Source organism: Accipiter gentilis, chromosome W (assembly GCF_929443795.1).
Source record: "Accipiter gentilis chromosome W, bAccGen1.1, whole genome shotgun sequence".
NCBI lineage: Eukaryota > Metazoa > Chordata > Aves > Accipitriformes > Accipitridae > Astur > Astur gentilis.
This window is the reverse complement of record NC_064918.1, coordinates 10,618,292-10,636,681: the sequence shown is the minus strand read 5'-3', so window position 1 is coordinate 10,636,681 and position 18,390 is coordinate 10,618,292. Positions and strand designations below refer to the sequence as shown.

The 18,390-nt window shown below is 44.8% G+C and overlaps 2 protein-coding genes across 4 annotated transcripts in view; one reads left to right on the top strand and one right to left on the bottom strand.

Moving 5' to 3' along the window:
* The window catches only part of LOC126035240 (uncharacterized), a 375,847-nt gene that overhangs the window by 152,629 nt on the left and 204,828 nt on the right, over window positions 1-18,390 (top strand). The gene's annotated exons all lie outside the window — the stretch shown is intronic.
* The window catches only part of LOC126035241 (zinc finger SWIM domain-containing protein 6-like), a 185,916-nt gene that overhangs the window by 55,878 nt on the left and 111,648 nt on the right, over window positions 1-18,390 (bottom strand). For all 3 annotated transcript variants that reach the window (XM_049793521.1, XM_049793522.1, XM_049793523.1), the window contains exon 2: window positions 11,319-11,675. In XM_049793521.1, coding sequence (XP_049649478.1) covers window positions 11,319-11,675 — 357 coding nt within the window. The remainder of the gene's footprint in view (window positions 1-11,318; window positions 11,676-18,390) is intronic.

Sequence of the window (18,390 nt, the reverse complement as noted above, 5' to 3'; positions counted from 1 at the left end):
AGACGGCATGTCCAATCAGGCACAAGTCCAAACCCCCTTCGCAGCCCTGGCAGCAGCTGGGTCTCCTGGCAGTGCTGCCAGAGAAGCCTCAGCTCCCACTGCCCATGTCACTCTGGTTTTACAGTTGAGACACAACCATCTCCACACCTCAACCAGGGACTTTTCAAGATCACTACATTCACCTACAGTCAAGTGAACACTGATTGATCTAGTCTGCTTCCTCTCCCACTAGCACACACATCACTCTTGAGAAACAGACAGAATTCCTACACTCCCACTTTTCTTCTGAAGACGTGGGACCAGGTGAGTAGACAAGAAACTATCTGAACAAGCAACAGGACTGCAGGAGGGAGCTGCCTTAGGAGCTGTGAAATGAAGCTGGCAAGAAGGCTCAGGCTCAACACCAGATAGATCTGAAGGGTCAACCCAAAGGCAGCAGCTTCACTTGGGGTGCAGCGTGGCCCCAAACAGGCACTGCAAGGCTTCCGCAGATGGACAGTTTGGCTGTGGAGAGGAACATGGGCAGCCCTAAATTTAATTTCTGCAATGCAGTTTGGTACCAAGACCAAATCCCTTTCCCCACTCATAAAGTGGAGATAAGTATTACTTATGCGCTTTAGAGGGGTGTCATGAGAATAAATTAGTTCCCATTTGAACAATGAAAGTGAAAAACACTGTATAATTATACTAAATATTAGAACTTGTAATTAAACTGTGTCAGTTTATAGATACTAACATATTATCTCCCTCCCTCCAACCTCTGGCTTTGTTAACTTATCATGACTAGTCTTTGAAATAGGTTTTATGTCATGTACTTACAATACAATAAATAAAGTATTTATACTCAGTATACAGATAGGGCCATACATACTTACTCATGCTCTTTTACTAAAATTACTAAATTGCAATCTTAGCAATCAAAGCAGGAACACTGTGCACAATTGTTTGTAACACTGAACACGCAAATAAAATTTGAAACCAGGGTAACAGCCTTTTATATTTATGGTCATAACAGGTTACATGTTAAATATAATCAACTCCCAAGTTCTAAGAAGCAGCATTTAGAAAAATTAAACACTTTAACCATTTACATAGCAATTTTAAGAGCAACTGCTTTCAAAATGAGCAACTGCATTCAAGAACTGGTGTCATATATGGAGAACTTAACCTTGAAAAGTAAATAGAAGAAAGCAAAGGGCTTTGACTAAAAAAGGCTAAGAATAGCCTATATTGCAGACTCCTCAGGAGCAAGTCAACAGTAATTTTTGCTTAAAATAACAACAGAATGTAGCATCTTCAAGGTAAACTGCTTCCCTGGTCCTTATTTCTGAAGTCTCACAAGAGCTGTTTTAATTTTCAAATGAAATCATACCAAATCACTCACTGAGCCATACTGAATGTTTTCAACTTCATTTTATAAAAATCTTATGAATTTAAGTATACAAATGAACTACAGATTAGTTAATTTTTATTAAATGTCATCTGTCCTGGTTTCAGCTGGGATAGAGTTAATTCTCTTCCTAGTAGCTGGTACAATGCTATGTTTTGAGTTCAGTATGAGAAGAATGTTGATAACACTGATGTTTTCAGTTGTTGCTAAGAAGTGTTTAGACTAAAGTCAAGGATTTTTCAGCTACTCATGCCCAGCCAGCGAGAAAGCTGGAGGGGCACAAGAAGTTGGCACAGGACACAGCCAGGGCACCTGACCCAAACTGGCCAACAGGGTATTCCATACCATGTGACATGCCATCTAGTATAGGAACTGGGAAGTGGGGGCGGGGAATCGCCGCTCGGGGACTAGCTAGGTGTTGGTCGGCGGGTGGTGAGCAATTGCACTGCGCATCATTTGTACATTCCAATCCTTCTATTACTACTGTTGTCATTTTATTAGTGTTATAATTATGATTATTAGTTTCTTCTTTTCTGTTCTATTAAACCGTTCTTATCTCAACCCACGAGTTTTACTTCTTTTCCCGATTTTCTCCTCCATCCCACTGGGTGAGGGGGAGTGAGTGAGCGGCTGTGTGGTGCTTAGTTGCTGGCTGGGGTTAAACCACGACAGTCCATTTTGGTGCCCGACGTGGGGGACGAAGGACTGAGATAATGACAAACCTGACCAGAGCTTGTTAAAACAAATTTGTTCTAAGCTTTCATTATATTGGTCTAATAGTCGCTGGTCATTATGCTGACTTATGTATTCTTAGACTTGTTGCTCTGGTTTTTAAAGTTCTCTTATGCATCACCTCACTTGCTGTATGTAGTCCCTCTTCTGCTGCTTATCGTCCGTGGGAGGTGGATTAAGGTTTTTGCTTTGATGTATTGTATAACACTGGTTTATGGTATGATAAAGTCTTCATTTGTGGGATTAGTCCAGTATTTGCACTCAGCATTCTCGTTACCTCTATACTTCGGGAGCCATCTATGGGAAACTATTAATAATTACACCATTTACCTTTCCTCCTTGGAAAACCAGTCTATGGGTGGGGTACCTAGCCCTACTGCTAGGAATTAGCATGCTCCTGAATGTGGTTCAGCTCTTGTTTAAGGTTAAACAACTATTTAAGAAGATCATCCAGAGATCTGCCCCAAGGCTGGATAATTAAGAGTGGCAGGGTGTGTGGGGTAGTATGGGCAAGTACCTAGAAAAGTGGGCACCTCCAATGTTTTGGAAATTCACCCATGAACAAGTGCAGAATCTGGAAGAACTAGTAAAATATTTGGAAAAGGTATGCTGTCACCCCGGCAGCTCCAGAGAGATACAAATCACTGCAACGTGCTGGGGCCTGGCCCATGCCTATCAAGCCCTGTTTGACACCACTCAGTATCCTCAAAGGGAAGAGAAGGACTCTGGATCTAACAACAAAATGATGAGTACTGCAGTCACCCAAACCTCGGCGAATGGCGCCGTGGCCCCTCTAGCCGTGTCGACGAGCACTGAGGCCACCCAGACCTTGGCGAAGAGCACAGCAACCCCTCCAGCCCTGGTACGAGCACTGTGGCTACCCAAACCTTGGCGATGGGCACTACGACCCCTCCAGTCCCGGCAATGGGCACTGCTGCTACCCAAACATCGGCGACAGACACTGCGGTTATCCAAAACCCGGCGAGCGATACTGCAACTGAACCAGCGGAACAACCTGCACCAGTATCAGTTGCCCCCATACAGAAAAAGAAATATACAAAAAAATCAGTTCGCTTAGTGAAGGATGAAGATGAACCAGGGTCATCACGGGAACAGGAGGAAGAGGCAGAACCAGAGGTAATCACCCGAACCCTATCCTTCAGTGAGCTGCGGGATATGCAAAAAGATTTCAACCTCCATATAGGGGAGCATATTATAACCTGGTTCCTCTGATGCTGGGACAATGGGGCTAGTAACCTGGAATTAGAAGGTAGGGAAGCCAAGCAGCTGGGATCGCTTGCCAGGGAAGGTGGCATTGACAAGGCAATTGGAAAAGGGGCACAAGCCCTCAGCCTCTGGAGGTGACTCCTGTCAAGTGTGAAGGAAAGGTACCCCTTTAAGGAAGATGTTATATGTCAATCAAGAAGGTGGACCAACATGGAAAGAGGTATCCAATATCTGAGGGAATTAGCTGTGCTAGAGACGATTTATTATGGCCCGGACAACCCACAATTACCCAAAGATCCAGACGAAGTCCAATGCACACGACCCATGTGGCAGAAGTTTGTACGGAGCACACCATTGTCCTATGCCAACACATTGGCAATAATGATCTGGAAAGACGAAGAGGCACCAACAGTGGAGGAAGTGGCTCACCAACTCCGGCAATACGAAGAAATTCTTTCCTCCTCCCTACAAGCCTGCATTGTGGCTGTGGAGAAGCTGTCCCAGGATGTCCAGCAAATCTAAGAGGATATGTCCCACTGCTCACCTGTAAGGACCAATGTCTCAGCTATTAGGAGTGAGCGTTCTTCTGCCCAAGACAGAGAATATAAAAGGTACACACCACGAGGTGCCCTGTGGTTTTACCTATGTGACCACAGACAGGACATGAGGAAATGGGATGGAAAACCTACCTCAGTCCTAGATACACAGGTACATGAATTGCAAGGAAAAACCACCACAAAAGGGGATTCTACCAGGAAAAATGCCACTCCAGCTTCCAAACAGAGTAGAAGAAGGGCCTATCTTATTTCTGATCCTCTTGAAGGGACTTCTGAGCCAATTTTATGAGAAGTGAGGACTGGATACTCTGACCGGAATTAGAGGGGCCCTGCCTCCAGCCAGGGGGAGGAAAGGATAACAGGGTCTATTGGACTATGTGGATACGATGGCCTGGCACATTAGACCAATAGGAGTATAAGGCTAATGTAGGCACTGCTGCACAGTGTACTCTAATGCCATCAAGTTATAAAGGGGCAGAACCCATCTGTATTTCTGGAGTGACAGGGGGATCCTAAGAGTTAACTGTATTGGAGGCTGAAGTAAGCCTAACTGGGAATGAATGGCAGAAACACCCCATTGTGACTGGCCCAGAGGCTCTGTGTATCCTTGGCATACACTATATCTCAGGAGAGGGTATTTTAAGGACCCAAAGGGGTATCGATGGGCTTTTGGTATAGCTGCCTTGGAGACGGAGGGAAGTGAACAGCTGTCTACCCTGCCTGGTCTCTCTCAAGACCCTTCACTTGTGGGGCTGCTGAGGGTTGAAGAACAACAAGTGCCAATTGGTACCACAACAAGTGCGAATTGCTACCACAACGGTGCACCGGCGGCAGTAATATTGCACCAACCGAGACTCCCTGTTTCCCATTCACAAGTTGATTTGTCGACTGGAGAGCCAAGGACTGATCAGCAAAACTTGCTCACCCTTTAATAGTCCCATATGGCCAGTGTGAAAGTCTAATGGGGAGTGGAGACTAACAGTAGACTATCGTGGCCTGAATGAAGTTACGCCACCGCTGAATGCTGCCATTCCAGATATGCTAGAACTTCAATACAAACTAGATTCAAAGGCAGCCAAGTGGTGTGCCACAATTGACATTGCTAATGCATTTTTCTCAATCCCTCTGGCAGCAGAGTGTCGTCTGCAATTTGCCTTTACTTGGAGGGGTGTTCAGTATACTTGGAATCGATTGCCCCAGGGGTGGAAACACAGCCCCACCATTTGCCATAGACTGATCCATACTGCACTGGAAAAAGGTGAAGCTCCAGAGCACCTGCAATGCATTGATGACATCATCGTGTGGGGCAACATGGCAGAAGAAGTCTTTGAGAAAGGGAAGAAAACAATCCAAATCCTTCTGAAAGCCGGTTTTGCCATAAAAGAAAGTAAGGTCAAGGGACCTGCACAGGAGATTCAGTTTTTAGGAATAAAATGGCAAGATGGACGTCGTCAGATCCCAATGGACGTGATTAACAAAATAGCAGCTATGTCTGCACCGACTAATAAAAAGGAAACACAGGCTTTCTTAGGTGCTGTGGGTTTCTGGAGAATGCATATTCCAAATTACAGTCTGATTGTAAGCCCTCTCTATGAAGTGACCCAGATGAAGAATGATTTCAAATGGGGCCCTGAGCAACAACAAGCCTTCAAACAAATTAAACGGGAGATTGTCCATGCAGTAGCCCTTGGACCAGTCCGGGTAGGACAAGATGTCAAAAATGTGCTCTATACTGCATCCAGGGTGAATGGCCCTACCTGGAGCCTTTGGCAGAAAACACCTGGGGAGACCCGAGGCTAACCACTGGGGTTTTGGAGTTGAGGATATCGAGGATCCGAGGCTTGCTGTGCTCCAAATGAAAAAGAGATATGGGCAGCATATGAAGGAATTCGAGCTGCCTCAGAAGTGGTTGGTACTGAAACACAGTTCCTCTTAGCACACTGACTGCCAGTGCTGGGCTGGATGTTCAAAGGGAGGGTCTCCTCTACACATCATGCAACTGATGCCATGTGGACTAAGTGGGTCACACTGATCACACAACAGGCTCGCACAGGAAACCCCAGTCACCCAGGAATTGTGGATGTGATCATGAACTGGCCAGAAGGCAAAGATTGTGGAATGTCGCCAGAGGAGGAGGTGACACGTGTTGAAGAGGCCTCACTGTATAATAAACTGTCAGAAAATGAGAGGCAATATGCCCTGTTCACTGATGGGTCCTGTCGCATTGTGGGAAAGCATCGGAGCTGGAAGGCTGCTGTATGGAGTCCTACACGACAAGTTGCAGAAACTGCTGAAGGAGAAGATGAATCGAGTCAGTTTGCAGAGGTGAAAGCCATCCAGCTAGTCTTGGACATTGCTGAAAGAGAAAAGTGGCCAGTGCTCTATCTCTATACTGACTCATGGATGGTGGCAAATGCCCTGTGGGGGTGGTTACAGCAATGGAAGCAGAGCAACTGGCAGTGCAGGGGTAAACCCATTTGGGCTGCCACACTGTGGCAAGATATTGCGTCTTGGCTAGGGAATCTGGTTGTAAAAGTACGTCACGTAGATGCTCATGTACCCAAGAGTCAGGCCACTGAAGAACATCAAAACAATGAACAGGTGGATCAGGCTGCCAAGATTGAAGTGGCTCAGGTGGACCTGGACTGGCAACATAAGTGTGAGCTAGTTATGGGTCAGTGAGCCCTCAGGGCATCAGGGAAGAGATGGAATATATAGATGGGCTTGTGATCGAGGGGTGGACCTGACCATGGATACTATTGCACAGGTTATCCATGAATGTGAAACATGTGCTGCAATTAAGCAAGCCAAGCGGTTAAAGCCCCTGTGGTATGGAGGGCGATGGCTGAAATATAAATTTGGGGAAGCCTGGCAGATTGACTATATCACACTCCCACAAACTCGCCAAGGCAAGCGCTATGTGCTGACAATGGTGGAAGCAACCACCGGATGGCTGGAAACATATTCTGTGCCCCATGCCACCACCTGGAACACTATCTTGGGCCTTGAAAAGCAGGTCTTGTGGCAACATGGCACCCCAGAAGAATTGAGTCAGACAATGGGACTCATTTCCATAACAACCTCATAGACACCTGGGCCAAAGAGCATGGCATTGAGTGGGTGTATCACATCCCCTATCATGCACCATCCTCTGGGAAAATTGAGTGATACAATGGACTGTTAAAGACTACATTGAGAGCAATGGGGGGTGGAACCTTCAAACACTGGGATACACATTTAGCAAAAGCCACCTGGTTAGTCAACACCAGAGGATCTGCCAATCGGGGTGGCCCTGCCCAAGCAGAACTTTTATGTACTGTAGAAGGGGATATTAGGGAAGACAGTCTGGGTTACTCCTGCCTTAGGCAGAGGCAAACCCATTCGTGGGATTGCTTTTGCTCAAGGGCCTGGGTGCACTTGGTGGGTGATGGGGAAGTCCAATGTGTGCCTCAAGGGGATTTGTTTTTAGGTGAGAATAGCCAGAATCAAATTGTATGATGTGAATTGCCATATAACCCTGCCACTGTATGTTATCATTACTACAATTCTTATATGCTATATTCATAGTACTACAGTAAGAATCACTTAGATCAAGCAAGAAAGAACTGTGATAAAACTGAGCGAAGCGCAGTAGTGATGGAACCAGAACTGACTCCAGCATGCAACAATCCAATGGTGCACACCATCCTCCTGCTACATCCAATGTCACCTGCTTGTTATACCACACTGAAGTCCAATTCTGCTCTACTGACTGAGAGGACTTTGCACCATCCCTCCTGCCCAGAAAGACTGGTATGACAGATGGGGCCCAGAGTCGGGAACTAAATGAACTCAACAAACATTTTATGAACACGACCCATAAACTAAAGGAATGATATCTCTGTGTGTGCATACATATATACATATATATATAATTGTTTATATGTCTCCAAGGGACGGAAAAGGTGCTGATGATTTACCAGGATGTAAGTGAAGGTATTGGAACTGAGCATGATGTCAATGGTATAGAATAAGGAGTGGATACTGTCCTGGTTTCAGCTGGGATAGAGTTCATTGTCTTCCTAGTAGCTGGTACAGTGCTATGTTTTGAGCTAGGTATGCAAAGAATGTTGATAACACTGATGTTTTCAGTTGTTGCTAAGTAGTGTTTAGTCTCAAGTCAAGGATTTTTCAGCTTCTCATGCCCAGCCAGTGAGAAAGCTGGAGAGCCATAAGAAGTTGGCACAAGACACAACCAGGGCAGGTGACCCTAAGTGGCCAATGGGGTATTCCATACCATGTGATGTCACATCTAGTATATAAACTGGGGGGGGCGGGGTGGGGGGAATCGTCGCTCGGGGACTAGCTGGGTGTTGATCGGCAGGTGGTGAACAATTGCACTGCGCATCATTTGTACATTCCAATCCTTTTATTATTACTGTTGTCATTTTATTAGTATTATCATTATCATTATTAGTTTCTTCTTTTCTGTTCTATTAAACCATTCTTATCTCAACCCACAAGTTTTACTTCTTTTCCTGATTTTCTCCCCCATCCCACTGGGTGGGGGGGAGTGAGTGAGCGGCTGTGTGGTGCTTAGTTGCTGGCTGTGGTTAAACCACAACTCATCCCATGGCAGCATTAAGAAGAAGATATGGAAAAACAATTACAAATGAAAAGCATGAGTACTATGCAAAGACTGAATGGTACCAGATAGAAACCAATACTGCTGTACGCTGATTCACAACAGAATAGTAATTGATTTTATAAACTTAGTGTGCTCAGAATTATTCTAAACAGTAATGAAATAGAAACAAAGATCATAAAATTAACAATTAAAAAATATTATGGCTTTGATTCCTCAAATGATTCAAAGTTTAGACATAGGTCACTTCATCTTGTACTTAATTTCAGAACTCTTGCGTGAAATATAACACCTGTTCAGCAGTGCACAGCATCAAAAAAACTAGCAACTGCTGTGAAGCAGCCACTGCTAATAACAGAAAATGTAAAGACAGGACAAGTGTGCTGATTTTGACTGGGATAGAGTTATTTTTTTCCACAGTAGCTTGTATGGGACTATATTTCCGATTTGTGCTGAAAACAACGTTGATAACACAGGGATGTTTTCGTTATTGCCGAGCAGTGCTTACACAGAGTCAAGGCCTTTTCTGCTTCTCACATCACCCCACCAGCGAGTAGGCTGGGGGTGCACAAGGAGTTGGGAGGGGACACAGCTGGGACAGCTGACCCCAACTGACCAAAGGGATATTCCAGACCATATGATGTCTGCTCAGCAATAAAAAGCAGAGGGAAGAAGGAGGAAGGGGGGGACATTCAGAGTGATGGCGTTTGTCTTCCCAAGTAACTGTTATACACAATTGTCCTGGTTTCAGCTGGGATAGAGTTAACTGTCTTCCTAGTAGCTGGTACAGTGCTATGTTTTGAGTTCAGTATGCGAAGGCTGGGGTTAAACCACGACAATGATGGAGCCCTGTTTTCCTGGAGAAGGCTGAACACCTGCCTGCCGGTGGGAAGTAGCGAATGAATTCCTTGTTTTGCTTTGCTTGCTTGCGCAGCTTTTGCTTTATCTCTTAAACTGTCTTCCATCTCAACCCACACGTTCTCTCACTTTTACTCTTCTGATTCTCTCCCCTATCCCACTGTGGGGGGAGTGAGCGAGCAGCTGTGTGGTGCTTAGTTGGCTTTTTATGTTGGTTTTTTTTGAGATAAAAAAGAGAATTTCTGAGAAGAGAATTTCCTCATCCAACTCCCAATTCTGGACTTTCCTTTAATCAAAGCTGTTTCTGGTGTTTCTGTGCCAGGTCTCCTCTTTACTTTTATAAGCAAGTTTTTCCTCTTACTTACCTGTGCCTTAAAACAGCATTCAATATAATTCCTCTTCAAACACTGGTTTAGTGAGGTTAAACTTTTCAAAGCAAGAGAGGCAAGACAGTTTTGTATTACAAACTGAACACCTGCAGCACAGGAGATATGACAGAGTGAATGGTGATCTTATGTTCAGCCACCTATGCTGTTAGAACCAGGGGTAGATTTCTTCCAGTTAGCTTTTTTATTTCTAATTTAAGGAATTTGCAAGATCAAAATAACAGAATTACAGTATGAATCCCAGAAGAATGCCCACCTGCTATATAATCAGAGGAACTAACTTTTTCCTTAAAAGAATCCTGGAATTAACGTCATAAACATATCTTTAAATAAATAAATCAGACCATGGTTTCATGGGAGTCTGAGAGGAAAATCAGGATACTATAGATCCTCTTTTGTAACCCAGGTTTATTTGGTTTATTTTCTTGTGCTGCCTGGATTTTCTACTTCAGTTTTTGGCATTTTATTAAGAAATACTAACAGTCAATAAAGACACACTGCAATCTCATTTACTAGGAAAACAGCAACATGTAAAAGACAAACTTTAGTTTTGTGGATATTTTTTAAACTACCCTACTCGAACTCATTGTGAAATTTCATAATTTATTAACAACTTTGGTTTTTGTTTCCCATTCTTTTTGGTATTTGGGCTGTGATATAAGCATTAATCTCTCTCTAAAAATACTTTAAATACTAACGAATAAAGAGATATTTTGATAATAAGGAAATAGCTGACAAAGATCAACATGCCTGTGATTAGTATAATTACAGACAATGTTGATGAAGTTTAAGCACTCTCTACAACACCCTTTCTGTCATTTTTCTTCTTACATTAGCCATAGTACAGCTAATATAACCATTATAGCCATCATATGTCCTTCCTTTCCCACCCTTACCTTCCCCTTTTCTAATCACCCTTGACTGTTTTAGTGTTCTCTGCACCACTTGCATACTCACCATAATTCTTCCTTCCCCTTAATTCCTTACATTCAGGCTATTACCAACTCTCATGTGATACATGCCTTCAGCTTACAACATCTGAGCATCTTCCTCTATTGCTTAGTGTCCTGCACCTGCTTTAGCTTCCCTTTCCACTGCCACCAGGCAGCTCTGCAAACCACCCTCTCATTACATCCCACAACAAGTAGAGCAATTGCCTTGCCTCTGGCCACATCCCCATAGCCCTCAAAGCCAAAGAACACTGCTCCCAAAATTCACCTTCTTGCAGCACCACCTGCCGGGGTCACTGGACCTTAAAGAAAGGGGCTAGGCTACAGATGAGCCCTGTTATCAGAAAGACTCCCTTCTTTTGTTCTACCTACTCTCTATCTAACAAACGTGTCTTTTCTCTTTTCCAAAAAGTATTACTTCCTAAACATCTTAAAGTGAAGATTCAATAACAGAATCCTCTTTAGTAAACACCATAAAATCACAAAATAATTCAGGTTGGAAGGGACCTCAGGAGGTCACGCTCCTGAACGCCACCAAAAAAAGCTCAAAACCAAAGAGGAAACGAAACAAGGAAGAACAAGTATCAAACTTACCATGGACTTGATTGATTTCTGAATTCTGAGAAAGAATTTCATCTGCTAATTTTTGAGCAGTTGGCAAAACTTCTGTGTGATGCACTGTGATCAAATACTGTACAAATTTTTGTAGTTGGTCTCTGTTCATTTGAAAGAGTGTCTCTGAAATGGGAAGATGCAGTTTGACCTGATCTGGTTTGCGGATCCGGTATAAAGAGAGTGCCACAACGTGGGCACAGTAAAATATGTCCTTGTTTCCACAGCTACAGGTCACTGAGGTAATCTTGCAACGATCAAAGCTGATAGCTACATTGCAAACAGTTTCTGGCTCCGACTGCATTGCAGGCTCTGTCACTGTGCCACTCAAGTGGAAACCTGTGAAGAGAAAAAAAAAAAAGAGAGCTTACATTATTAAGTAAAATACCATATCTCATTATCAATAACCTTTCATTAATCAAGTAAAAATAATCTATTTCTGAGAAATTATATGTCTTAAAGAACTTGCTTTAATTACAAATATGATGAACCCTTTCTTTCATACATACCCTTTTCATCTCCAATAAAATCAAAAGGAGCTAGTTTACAAGCCCTCTTTGCCATTCCATCACAACATTCATAAAAGTTTGATAGTAAGAAAAACATTTATCTGGTAAATGATAGCTGCAGAAGCAGAGTTGCATCCGATTAAGACCAATGTGAATCTCCTAGTAGCTCAGCAAGTTGGCAGCAATTTTCCAAACCCCACACCAGGGAGCCTGCGCCTATGGGCAAATTTAACCATTCTCTCGATAACTAAGAAGGAAGTAGTGCACCCTAGTGGCATGAACCCAGGTCCTAATCTCAACTCTGCCACTGATTCACTGAAACGAGTCACTTTGCTTTCACCTCTCCCACCACTGAGCTGACGCTAAATCTCACCTTCAACCCAAGCAATCTGGTAGGGCAGCTATGATTGTGTAGCTCCGTGGAGATGGAAACTGCTGTAGTTACCAATACACAGGATATCAGATTTATAATGCTAAATGACACATGCATGCACTGTTTCAGAAGTCTGCATTTCTACTAAGCATGATAAAGCACAAGGCAAAAGAGCTGGGTTTTCTCATATTGTAAGAAATGTTCAAGAACTTGGAAAATGTTCACTGCAGCCACTACTCAACAAAGCACCCTGTTGAACCAAGGTCTCAAACTCTATTCTCTGAAGATCAGACTTAAACCAATCTCTGTTTTCCCATCATGAAGACCCAGGTTTGGCTCTCAATACTTTATCACTGCAGAATCTGGGTGTTTCTTTTGGATTTTATGTAAACATGACATTGATTTTTGGCTCAAGCATTAAGTCAGAGGTATAGATACAAAGCAAAACAAACAAATTTCATATGCTGTATCAATATTAAACTTGAACAGACTGTGCATAAAAAATCTGGAACAGATAATACAAGTAAGGTGTTATACATTAACTATTTATAATGGAAATAATATAAAACCACACTCCCTCAAAGTACAAAACTGCTTTAGTATTCTTGAATTATAGGAAAAATGTGTTGTAGGAAGCAGTATCACATGAAAATTAGGTGGAAAACCAGAAATATATACATAGCGCTAGTCCAAAATGTTACATCTCCAATTGTTTTTAAAAAGCTCTTCAAGCTACAGGAAATGAAGAAGAAAATATCTTTTTTTCCATTTGTTTATGCTTGTATTGGCTTTGTGTGGCAAGGTTTTGGTAGAGGGGGGGTGTTACGGGGTGGCTTCTGTAAGAAGCTGCTGGAAGATTCCCCTGTGTCTGACAGAGCCAATGCCAGCCGGCTCAAAGACGAACCTGCTGCCGGCCAAGGCCGAGCCAATCAGAGATAGTGGTAACACCTCTGTGATAACATTTTTAAGAAGGAAAAAGGTTGCTGGGACAGACAGAAATGGCAGCCAGAAAGAGAAGTGAGAACATGTGAGAGAAACAACTCTGCAGACACCAAGGTCAGTGAAGAAGGAAGGGGGAGGAGATGCTCCAGGCACCAGAGCAGAGATTCCCCTGCAGCCCGTGGTGAAGACCATGGTGAGGCAGGTTCTCCCCCTGCAGTCCATGGAGGCCCATGGTGGAGCAGATCTCCACCTGCAGCCCATGGAGGACCCCACGCCGGAGCACGTGGGTTCCCAAAGGAGGCTGTGACCCCGTGGGAAGCCCGCGCTGGAGCAGTGTGCTCCTGAAGGACTGCACGCCATGAAAAGGACCCATGCTGGAGCAGTTTGTGAAGAACTGCAGCCTGTGGGAAGGACCCACATTGGAGAAGTTCGTGGAGGACTGTCTCCCGTGAGAGGGACCCCATGCTGGAGCAGGGGAAGAGTGTGATGAGTCCTGCCCCTGAAGAGGAAGGAGCAGCAGAAAATAACATGTGATGAACTGACCGTAAACCCCATTCCCCATCCCCCTGTGCCGCTGGGGGATTTGGTAGAGAATCCGGGAGTGAAGTTGTGCCCGGGAAGAAGGGAGGGGTGGAGGGAAGGTGTTCTGAGATTTGGTTTTATTTCTCATTACCCTACTCTGGTTGATTGGCAATAAATTAAGTTAATTTTCCCCAAGCTGAGTCTGTTTTGCCCGTGACGGTAATTGGTGAGTTGATCTCTCCTGTTCTTATCTCGACCCTCAGGTCCTTTGTTATATTTTCTCTCCCCTGTCCAGCTGAGGAGGGGGGAGTGATAGAATGGCTTTGGTGGGCACCTGGTGTGCAGCCAGGGTCAACCCACCACAACACTGTACATTTCAGAGCAGGTTGTGCAGTCAGCATCACTGTCTGGATTACATTCAACTGCAGTACTCCGATACTCTACCCTGAAGGTCATACACATACAACAACCACGATTTTGCAAGAGGATGTTTACCAGTTAAAGCAGTTGAGGTTGAAGCTGAAGAGGCAGTAAGCTGTAAAGTACACAGAGAGAAAGTGGGGGAGAAAGCAGCAGCCCAGGCGTAAATGGTATTCTTTCTCTTGGCTCCATTCAACACTTACAGAGAAGGAGAGGGGAATTAGAATGATAGAATCTTTTAGGTTGGAAAAGACCTTTAAGATCATCAAGTCCAACCATCAACCCAACACCACCATGCCCACTAAACCATGTCCTGAACTGCCTTGTCTATGCGTTTTTTGAATGCCTCCAGGGATGGTGACTCAACCACTTCCCTGGGCAGCCCATTCCAACGCCTGACAACCCTTTCAGTAAAGAAATTTTTTCTAATATCCAATCTAAACCTCCCCTGCTGCAACTTGAGGCCATTTCCTCTCGTCCTATCACTAGTTACTTGATAGAAGAGACCGACACCCACCTCGCTACAACCTCCTTTCAGGTAGTTGTAGAGAGTGATAAGGTCTCCCCTCAGCCTCCTTTTCTCTAGGCTAAACTACCCCAGTTCCGTCAGTCGCTCCTCATAAGACTTGTGCTCCAGGCCCTTCACCAGCTTTGTTGCCCTTCTCTGGACACTCTCCGGCAACTCAATGTCTTTCCTGTAGTGAGGGGACCAAAACTGAACACAGTACTCATAGGTGTGGCCTCACCAGTGCTGAGTACAGGGGGATGATCACTTCCCTAGTCCTACTGGCCACACTATTTCTGATGCAGGCCAGGATGCCGTTGGCCGCCTTGGCCACCTGGGCACACTGCTGCCTCATATTCAGCTGGCTGTCAACCAGCACCCCCAGGTCTTTTTCTGCCAGGCAGCTTTCCAGCCACTCTTCCCCAAGCCTGTAGCGCTGCATGGGGTTGTTGCGACCAAAGTGCAGGACCCAGCACTTGGCTACGTTGAACCTCATACAATTGGCCTCGGGCCATCAATGCAGCCTGTCCAGATCCCTCTGTAGAGCGTTCCTACCCTCGAGCAGATCAACACTCCCTCCCAACTTGGTGTCGTCTGCAAACTTGCTGAGGGTGCACTCAATCCCCTTGCCCAGATCATTGATAAAGATATTAAAGAGAACTGGCCCCAACACTGAGCCCTGGGGAACACCACTTGTGACCAGCTGCCAACTGGATTTAACTCCATTCACCACAACTCTCTGGGCTCATCCATCCAGCCAGTTTTTATTGCCCCTTGAATCATGAGCTCCTCCCTCAGCTTTTCCCTTTGGTTTAAGTAGTCACGGCATGCTCCAATGAGTGCCCTATCTCAAAAAAAGAGGCTTTGTTAAAAGATAGCCAGCTCTATTTCAGGTTAATTCCTAGTAAATGAGAGTTGAATTGGTGATCTCAAAGAAACCGTATGGGAGATTATTTTTTTTTTAATATCACTTTCCTATGAAGCATACATAAAACTCTCTCATCTGAGCTGAATGTCCTGGTCTTGGCTGCGATACACTTAATTTTATTTCTAGTAGCTGGTATAGTACAATGTTTTGGATTTAGCATGAGAAGAATGATGATAACACACTGATGTTTTCAGTTGTTGCTAAGTAGTGTTTAGTCTCAAGTCAAGGATTTTGCAGCTTCTCATGCCCAGCCAGCAAGAAGGCTGGAGGGGCACAAGAAGTTGGGAGGGGACACAGCCAGGGCAGCTGACCTAAACTGGCCAACGGGGTATTCCATGCCATGTGACGTCACATCTAGTACAGAAACTGGGGGGAGTGCGGGCAACAGATTGCCGATCGGGGATTAACTGGATGTCAATCGGTGGGTGGTGAGCAATCGCACTGTGTATCACTTATATATTCCAATCCTTTTATTATTACTGATGTAATTTTATTAGTGTTATCATTATCATTATTAGTTTCTTCTTTTCTGTTCCAATAAACCATTCTTATCTCAACCCACGAATTTTACTTCTTTTCCTGATTTTCTTCCCCATCCCACTGGGTGAGGGGAAAGAGAGTGAGCGGCTGCATGGTGTTTAGTTGCTGGCTGGGGTTAAACCACAACATTAGTTACTTCTTTTCTCTTCTATTACACTGTTCTTATCTCAACCCACGAGTTTTACCTTTTTCCTTCCGATTCTCTCCCCCATCGCACTGGGTGGGGGGGAAGTAAGTGAGCAGCTGAGTGGTGCTTAGTTGCTGGATGGGGTTGAACTAAAAAACTTGTGGCTTTACCTGTGTGACCATGGAGAGGACATGAGGAAATGGGATGAAAAACCTACCTCAGTCCTAGATACACAGGTACGTGAGTTGCAAGGAAAAACCACCACAAAAGGGGATTCTACCAGGAAAAATGCCACTCCAGCTTCCAAACAGAGTAGAAGAAGGGCCTATCTTATTTCTGATCCTCTTGAAGGGACTTCTGAGCCAATTTTATGAGAAGTGAGGACTGGATACTCTGACCGGAATTAGAAGGGCCCTGCCTCCAGCCAGGGGGAGCAAAGGGATAACCAGGTCTATTGGACCGTATGGATTCAATGGCCTGGCTCATTACACCCACAGGAGTACAAGGCTATAGTAGACACCAGTGCACAGTGTACTCTAATGCCATCAAGTTATAAAGGGGCAGAACCCATCTGTATTTCTGGAGTGAGAGGGGGATCACAAGAGTTAACTGTATTGGAAGCTGAAGTGAGCCTAACTGGGAATGAATGGCAGAAACACCCCATTGTGACTGGTCCAGAGGCTCTGTGTATCCTTGGCATACACTATATCTCAGGAGAGGGTATTTTAAGGACCCAAAGGGGTATCGATGGGCTTTTGGTATAGCTGCCTTGGAGACAGAGGGAAGTGAACAGCTGTCTACCCTGCCTGGTCTCTCTCAAGACCCTTCGCTTGTGGGGTTGCTGAAGGTTGAAGAACAACAAGTGCCAATTGCTACCACAACGGTGCACTGGCGGCAGTAATATCGCACCAACCGAGACTCCCTGGTTCCCATCCACAAGTTGATTCGTCGACTGGAAAGGTAAGGAGTGATCAGCAAAACTCACTCACCCTTTAATAGTCCCATATAGCGAGTGTGAAAGTCTAATGGGGAGTTGTGACGGTCTGACAAATTCAATGTCTCAAACATCCGCTAAAAGAGCTTTGGTGGACAAAACAACCTCTGTAAAAATGCTGGAGTTTTGTGAACAGGACAATGTGGACAGAGGAGAGGGCCCCACGGAGGGTGGGAACGCACTTCTCCAAAGCCCCAATTCCTTATCTTCAGTGGCCAGGAGAAGGAACACAATTTATGCCTTCCTGGAGGAAGAAGGCCCCATGGAAGTTGGGACTGTGCTTCTATCTTAAGTGGTCATGCCAGCAGGAAAAGAGAGGCAACTCCACAATGAACACCCCTCCCCAAAGCTCACTAACCGATTCCAGTGAACCCCGGGTGTGGGAACTGCGCATGTTGAGATCATCAACTAACACACTATAAAAGAGGAGAGAACGAATCCTCAGCGCGCGCCCTCCGGAACTGGATCTCTACGCTGGCTGGACCAACGCTGGACCCAGGACTGGTGAAACCCCTCTCTTCTCTCTTTCTTTCTTTCTTTCTTTCTTTCTTTCTCTCACTCTCTCTCCCTCTTTTTCTTCTCTCTTTTCCACAGTCCCTCATCCTTTGAAACATAAACCGTTGACCAAGTCTGAGACTAAGAGTGGACCTAGCCGCCCCTGAGCTCCTCTTTGAGAAGGAGTCCAGAAAGCAAGGGGGTCTGCTCTGAACCTCGTGACTCAACGGGAGGGCTCTCCTTCTGGTACATTTCATGTTCCTTTTTCCATTTCATTTTCCTGTACTTCCCTCCTCTTCTCAAATAGCGGCTTAGTGACATATTGCAAGGTTCATACTAACAAATTCATGTGTACTTGGACAAAGTTAGCTAGGTTGAATAAATGTTGGTTGTTGTTTGAACTCCCCTGGTGTCGTTTCACCTTAATTCTGACAAAGGAAATCCACGAACCTGAGTCGCTCCAACTTTGGGATGCGACAGGAGTGGAGACTAACAGTAGACTATCGTGACCTGAATGAAGTTCCACCACCGCTGAGTGCTGCCGTTTCAGATATGCTAGAACTTCAATACGAACTAGAGTCAAAGGCAGCCAAGTGGTACGCCACAATTGACATTGCTAATGTGTTTTTCTCAATCCCTCTGGAAGCAGAGTGCCGGTCACAGTTTGCCTTTACTTGGAGGGGCGTCCAGTATACTTGG